The sequence below is a fragment of the Hipposideros armiger genome, unplaced genomic scaffold (genome assembly GCF_001890085.2).
Source record: "Hipposideros armiger isolate ML-2016 unplaced genomic scaffold, ASM189008v1 scaffold_18, whole genome shotgun sequence".
Classification (NCBI taxonomy): domain Eukaryota; kingdom Metazoa; phylum Chordata; class Mammalia; order Chiroptera; family Hipposideridae; genus Hipposideros; species Hipposideros armiger.
The window spans coordinates 3877376-3885011 of NW_017731368.1; the positions used below are offsets into that span (position 1 = coordinate 3877376).

A 7636-nucleotide genomic window follows, 5' to 3' on the forward strand; every position below is an offset into this window, starting at 1 on the left:
TGGGTGGGTGGATGAACAGGACTGGGACTGGGAGGCGAAGCCCCGGGGCCTTCCTGTCATGGGGGTGGGAACATTGTGTGCCGTCTCTGGGAAGCACTGTGTCAAAGCACCCGATACAGGTCCAGGAATGCAGAGCTGGGGACGGAGGCCGGGAGGGGCATGAGAGTGTAGGGACATAAGGCCGGAGGGGCGGCCAGGGAAGGAAGTGGAGAGGACCAACACTGGTTGAGCACCTACCGTGAGCTGGGGCTCATGGAGACAAGAGACAGGGGAGCTTAAGGTTGCTGGCACCTGTCCCTTCAGCATAAGCCCTTACTTGGGGCTGCCTCTTTTACGAGACAAGCCTGATCAGCACCCAGCCACGTCCTCTCTGAGTGGGGCCCCGAGCTAATGGCCACACCCCCATACACAGGCCGCTTTCCCAATCACTTCCTAGAACTCTCTCGGGGGAAACAGTGCCAGCCTCTCACCAGCTCCAGGCCTTGTACGCCCAGCGCTCATGGCCAGAGGCGTCTGCCAGAGGAGAGCTGGGAGAGGGAGCTTCTCGCCTCGCCCCTCTCCTGCCCCGGCCCTACACACCCCGTGAACGTGACACGCCTCGAGTTAGCAGGACTCTTGGGCATAGGCCCGGCATGTCCAGAGAGCTGCCTTTAGAGACCTCCCCAGAGTGGGCGGGGTCCCCCAGGCACCGGCTCTGCCCTTCCCTCTGTGGGTTCTGTTTAAGCCCCAGTTCCCCTAGTGGCTCAAGTATTGTCACTCACTGAGCTTCACTGCGGGTTGACAGAGAGGCTGAGGAGAGTCATGTTGAGGGCAGAGTGCAGCCCCAAGCAGGCTCCCAGTTATCACTGGAGGTGGCCATGGTGCTGTGACAAACTCTGGCCTTAGCCTGCTGAGGCCATCTCAGGGGCCTGCTCGAAATTTCCAAAGGTGGGTGGCAAAACAGATTTAGGTGTCCAGTCAGAATGAAACCCATACTCACTTCCACCGTCTATGGCCTCTCAGCATCTGCTCCATCCACTTACCCCCATGCAGTACAGACCACCCAGGCCCCTGAGAACCCCCAGGCCTTTTCAGAGCAGCAGAGAAAAATGGAGCAGTTCACAGCGTCGGACCGAGTGGGCGTTTCTGCACCCAAGCCCCAGGAAAGTCCATGATGATGTCCCAGGACCCCTCGATTCTTTGGCGAGAACTCTGCTGGGCAGACAAGAAATGGGGGGAGGGGCCTGGAAGAGTCCACGCACTCTGCGGGGCCCAGGCCTGTGAGCAGAGCTCTCCCCACCAGGTCCCCTGTGAAGCCACCACACCCACCGGGTCACTACAGCCACCGCAGAGGCCCCAGCTGCAGCCGCTGCACCCCTTTCGGCTCTCGGAGTAACACCCTTTCCCATTTCTGTTTCCTCAGGTTTGTCTCCAAGAAAGTATTTTATCACTTGACAGTTGACCGGCCTGTGATCTACGATGGAAGTGATTTCCCGTAGCTGCACGCACCTGGACTGGACTAGTTTCACTTTATCCACAGGAAACACTACTCCCTCACCTGTCACATAAAACACTAAAAAAAAAAAAAAAAAGGCAGCCGCTCTGAAGCTGATCCACCAACTATGCAACTTGGGCGACGGGCCCGTGGCCGCCCCTCACAGCTGCGTTGTCCGGGAGTGCTGTGCACGGGCACCCCCGAGGCTTCTAAGGGCTCAGGCAGCGTTTCCACCGGTTAGGGACCCCGCTGCTCTACACCCAAAGGGACGCTCTGCCAAAGGGCTGAACACTCAGGAGACCATCGGCCTCTCCTAAGGGGCACAGTGGTTCCAAACCTCCTCTGAAGAGTTTCACAGGCTGGAGGTGATGCCAACTGCTGTTCATGGAGAGAGCTGCCCTGCTCTGCTCAGCCGGGGCCCAGGCATCCTGGGTGAACATGAGCCGGGATGCCCTGGCCAGACCCTGAGGCCCTCGGGTCCTCCCAGGAAAAGGAGGCATCAGGGACCTCGTGAGATTCAGGGCGCCCCGGGGTCCCTCCCAAGGTCTCCACCAGCCTCTTCCCCTCATGTTCCTGCCCAAGTTGGGGGACTGCTCCAGAAATGGCACGTTCAGAGGGGCGTCTAACTGCACCTCCCTCCTGGCCCTTCTGCCCGGGCAGTTGTGTCGTCCAGCAGAGCCCTCCACTCAGCCAGGCCTCTCACCTGCACAGCAAAGCACCCTAAGCAGGGCTGTGCGTTGGTCTTAGGTCCCCCTCATCTGCCGGCCGCCTTTGTTTATATAGGTAAGAGCTTCTGCCTCACCTGCAGATATGTTCACTAATGATCCAAATCAGGGTAAGAACCACTTTCAAACATGGGGGCCTGCTTAACAAGTCTTCGGTAACTCAAGTGCAAACACATAACTCGTGAATCTGCTCTTTGTTCACTTTCTGAGCCCTACTCCCCACCTGCCACGTTTCCCGGCACCCCATTTGCCCACTTCCTGCTGCTCAGCCTGTACGTGACGCCCAGAAGCCATTTCCTCTGAGGGCAGATGGACCCTGTTTCCTTTTCCTGGACAAGGAGATAACCGTCCTATTCTCTGTGACCCTTTCTTCTCCCACCACAGACAGTTCACCTGTGGTGGCCTCTGTGTCTTTTTCACAGAGGCCAGCCGCCTGTAGCCAGGACCCTGGTGCGTCCACAGGTGAGCAGAGTGTCCGGTGAAGCGACCCACGTTGGCCCGGGATGAGGGGGAGGGCCCCGGGCAGCGTGTCTGAGGCTCTGCGTGCTGGGCCCGGGCAGCCCTCCAGCTAGCCTGGCGACCCAGGCAAGTCACACCACCTCAGAACTTCCTTGGTCATCCACAAACCTGTTCTGACTGGTTTGGAGAGCTTGAGAATGGGTCAGGGACCCCAGGCTAAGTCCAGCACAGACCCCATCCCCACTTTCACCAGCAGAGGACGCTAGGGGGCGGGATAAGAGGGAATGACTCCTGCAGTGGACTTAGACCTTTCGTTTAAACAGGAGACTTGAGCAAGGCCAGTCAATTTAAGTGGAGCATGGGGATTGGTGAACAGAACCTTCCAGAGAAAAGCTGGGCCTCTTTTGCTCTCTCCTCGGAGCAGCCTCCTCTGGCAGAAAGCCATCAGGGTCTCTAGCATCTCCTTTGGGGCAAGGCCTTGATGGTGCTCAGCGCCACAGCAGAAATGGCCAGGCCCCCGGAGACTTCCTAGCCACCTGCTTTGTCCTCAGGCTTGCTACAGCCTGAGGGTTGGTCCAGAGCCAGCTAGCCTGCCTTTTAATCCACCCAGCCCCTAGGAAAGGACCAGAAGGAGCTGGTTCATCACATGAAAGAAACGGACAGTTAAAAGAGAACCCAGAGCAGTCTGGGTTCTGGTTCTGAGCTCTCGGCGTTCCCAGGATACTGTGGAGACTGGCCCAGCCAATGGCCTGCTGGTGTCATCACCACCATCCGCAGCCAGAACCAGAATCTAGTGAGTAGCTGATGTTTCCATCCAAGACCGGCTCTGAACCTCTGTCATTCAGCCCAGTAGGCGACCTGCTGCAGCTCTAAAACCACTGGGCTCTTCAGCCGAGAGCCCCCCCCCCGCCAGGAGAGCAGGGGCCCCTTGTGGTGTGCGCCCCTCGCGCGCTGACTGCAGTTGACTGCTCCCCAGCGGTCACGTCCTGCCTCTAGCGTGTTTATTATTTGTGCTGGACGGACTCCTGTCCTTTGTTAGTTTGCTGTGCAGGCTCGAGTGTACCATGCGCTCTGCAGCTAGAGAACATCTTGGCCTATTTGAGTGTGGCTTGTATAAATAGCTTTATTATTTTAAACAGGTTCCCAGCTTTACTGAGGTTTGGGGGTTGGCGTACTTTGAAAACAATGCAAATGACAATGAAGTACAACTATTGAAGCCCAGCCAATAGACAGGATTACACCAGAAATCAAGAAGAAAACATCCTTGAGATCCCAGATCACTATTAAAAAAGTAAAATCTAAAAACCCAGCAGCCCCTTGATGGTCCAGCTCTCTGAATAACACTTATTTTTTAGTATTGATGCCAGCTGCCTTGTGCACCCCGGCCTCAGAAGCTGCTGATCAATCTCACCAAGTGGGCAGCCTCTTTCAGGGACACTCACCCACAGCAAGGCAGCACATGTGGGATCAAGTGGCCTCTACCGAGCACTGGCTGGAGCCCACTGGACTCCAGGTTGACAGAACTAAAGCAAAGAAATTCTCAAGCAGGAATCTAGAACCAAAAAACCCCACAGGGTTTGGAAAGTAGAAATGAAAAGCCCCGTAATGTAACTCGAAAATCAAGGGGATGGTTTTTCTGAACTTTTTCAGTTGTCACCACCTGAGGTGGCGAAGCCATTGCAGATCCCATGTAAGGAAATCCCCGCTTGGGGACGAAATCTTAGAGCCTTGTCTTTCGATACTGGTTAGATGTCCACTGATAAGAGTTTTACAGGAGTTTTATTTGTAAAAGTTCACATTGGTAACCACGTGAGGCGGCCATCCTTGACTCAGGTGTTGAGAATTAAAGCAGAGAGAAGCCATTTGTGGTGCTTAGAGCCAAGAGTCGCCCTGCAGAGACAAGTCAGCCAGCTGTCCACGCTGGCAAAACACCCAAAAGACACTTTCTGGTGGAACTTTGGCTAAGTTTTTCTCATTTCGTTGTGATTCTACCAAGAAAACAGCAACAACTAAATTAGTAATAACTTTTCCCTCTTGAGCACTTTTTTAAAATAATGAAGTATATCTTTAAGTTTAGGGAGGCTTCCGTAGAACCTTACGACGAGCGTTATCCAGAGACGCTCCTGCCTCTGGTGGCTGCAGAGTACACCGGCCTCAGTTGGACGCCCTCCAATCAGAATTGCACTGTAACTGACTATTCTCACAGCCTTATGGGATAGTGGGTCTGGGAGCCCAGTTCATTCTTATCTGCCAAAGAATTACCCAGAAGCACATCAAATGCCAACACCCCACCTGCACAGTGGGGATGAGAAACGTTTGTATCCCAGAACATATTCCTTTATAGCATCTGCTGCACCATTTGGAAATATTCTTAACCTCAGGATTTAAATAAACACTGACATTGAGAGTACTGTCGCCTTTCATTTGTTGGGACATAAGGTGTGCGATGAAGTTACCTGGACCAGGGTCGGAGTTGAGCTGCCCTGCCAGCAGATGGGCCATCATATCAGACCGAGGCTTTTCAAAAGCCAGATGTCCTGAGAGGTCGCCACACCACCTGATGCCTGGATACTTCCCAGTGTCCTCAGGCTGGTGTTCAGGTGGCTGAGCCGAGGCATCCTTCCAACCACTGCCCTCTGCCCTCCTCAGTTCAAACGTCCCCAGCCCTGTCTCCTGGCACTCGGAGCACCGTGAGCCAGCAGCAAACCTCTGGTTTACCAGCATAGTGAGGTCGGGGGAGAAGGTCATGGATGGCCTAACGCCACAGTCCAATCTGGTACAAAGCTGGGCAAGACTGCCAGGCCAACGCAGCGGACAGAGGGAAGAGTCTATGCTCCCACCGCAGCTTACACGGATGTTGCTGGGTCAGGCCCGGAGTGGCGTGTCCCAGCCACACTCCTGGAGCAGTCAGATGAAGCTCAGGCTGGGCAGTCCACATCCGCACTCACCTCATAGCCCACCTCTGGGGATGACAGGGCTTCTTCTCTAGTGCCCTGTACCTCACAGAACACCTCCCAAACCCTGTTGCCTCCAACCCTCCCTCCTCCAGCCCCCTCCTGCCCCCAGATCCTCTTCTTTAATCAGTTATTCAGGAATAAGTTACCCTGTCTGCATCGGTGTTCTCCCTGGAATGCAAGGACCGGGTTCGTCCATCTTCACCTCCATCCTTTCCCTCACCCCCACAGCATCGAGCACTCTGCCAGACAGGAGAGCGATCAACAGTTACTGAACCCGTAAGGACACCGGTCAGCTATAGGCCATCAACAACCCCGTTGGCCAAGTCAGCCAGGGACAGAAGCCCCTGGAACTCCATGGCAGAGGAGGGCCAAGGGCAAGCCTACAGGAGGAGGTTGGGGGAGGATGGAGGTGATCTGAGCGGTCACTTGACTCTCCCTCCTGCACCCCGTCTTGTATTAATGGTGCCCTCAAATCAAGCTTCAGTCTGTCCAGTGACCAGCTCGAAGTAACGGGAGGTTGGTTCATCTATGTGCCCAAATCAGTGCAGTGGAAGGATTTCTTTGTTAATAGAACAGCCCCTCCGGAGGCTTGGTCTCTTAGACGGGTTGGAATGAGAGAGAACCTACCAAGACACGTCGAAGTGCATCCGGGGGTGGGATCTGGGGGCCTCTGTCAGAACCCCCATCGCACCTCCCCCCACATACTAAACCCCTGAGCAGACTTAGTACTTCGATGACCAAAGTCCGCTCCAGATTCCCCAAGCCCCACACTCAACCCCAGGATCCTGGCCCATCTCAGTGCTGCCGGCACCCTGGCACTTGGAGGGACCACGACTCTTCCAGCCACGTCGCCCCGTGGTGCTGGGGCGTGTTGTGGTCCCCGGGTGACTCAGAAGGACACCCAGCAAGGTCGCCCTTTCGGTTTGAAGATGCGTGGGAAAAATCTGGTGAGAGGAGCTCGCCGCCCACACATGTCTGAAAAGCAAATAGATGGTGAAAACCCAAGATGAGAAAGCAGACTTTTTTTGAGGGAGCCATGAAGAAGCAGGGGGGAGCGCATAGCTATTATGAAAGCCTTTCAAAGTGGGTTAGGGTTGAAGGAAAGGTCAGCCTTTTACTTTTCCCACACGCGATGTGTTCTGAAGAAGGATAGTAAAGCTGATGCGTGAGGGCCAGCCTCTGGTCTTGGATGTGTGTCCCCTCCCCCCCATCTCGGGGCTCTGTGGGAGGACAAAGACTGCGATTTCCTCACACCTCTGGCCTGCATGTACTGAGGTTATCTCAGAGGTGGCAGCCCCATCTGAAGCCTGGGGATGAATGAAGTCTGCTGAGCTAAAAAGTGAACAAAATGAGACGCCTCACCAGGCCCGAGACGTGTGCGTGTCCTTACCGAAAAGTACCTCACTTCCTGGCCAGGTTTTGCTTTGGCCGGTGGCTTCATGGAATCATTAAAGAGAAGGTGATTTCAGGAGGCTCTCCCAGGTTTCTGCTCCCAAGAAGCCTCTGAGCCATGAAAGAGAAGGAAACCATTCCTGTGAGGCCCAAACCTCCATCTGCCAGGTCAGTGGGACAGGCGTCATCTCCTCCTGGCGTTAGAAAGGAAAGTAAGTGAGGGGGGATAAGGATGGGAGAGCAAAGGTGCGGGAGAAAAGAGGGCGAGCAGGAAGGGCCTTCTCAGAGGCTTCGAGGAGGTCTGGACCGGAGGCCAGATTAGCAGAGGCCACCTTTCTCAGTGGAAGAAAGGAGCAGTGGGGAAAGTGGCGGCGTTGGTGTGACGAAAGCCAACTACCATGTCCAGCGGAGGCGACATTATAGTGGGAGCAAGATGGGGACTGCTTACTAAACAGACACCAAAGCGGTGACTACAGAATAGAAGAGTCCAGTTTCTACTTCTGGCTCCGAAGGCCTGGCATGCTTTCACGCGAAGGGCCTGGGGAGTGGCGGCACCATCCGTCCTCCTAAGAAACCTTTGCCCAAGAAGGAGGCCCATGTGTGGAACCAAAAGCCTTCGTAAAGACAGC

General features: G+C 55.1%; 1 protein-coding gene across 8 annotated transcripts in view; it reads left to right on the top strand.

Annotated features, from left to right (window-relative positions):
• The window catches only part of FYCO1 (FYVE and coiled-coil domain autophagy adaptor 1), a 74962-nt gene extending 69894 nt beyond the window's left edge, over positions 1-5068 (top strand). For all 8 annotated transcript variants that reach the window (XM_019632878.1, XM_019632885.1, XM_019632843.1 and 5 more), the window contains one exon: positions 1403-5068. In XM_019632878.1, the coding sequence (XP_019488423.1) occupies positions 1403-1478 (76 nt within the window). In that variant the 3' untranslated portion in view covers positions 1479-5068. The remainder of the gene's footprint in view (positions 1-1402) is intronic.
• The last annotated feature ends 2568 nt before the right edge of the window (positions 5069-7636 follow it).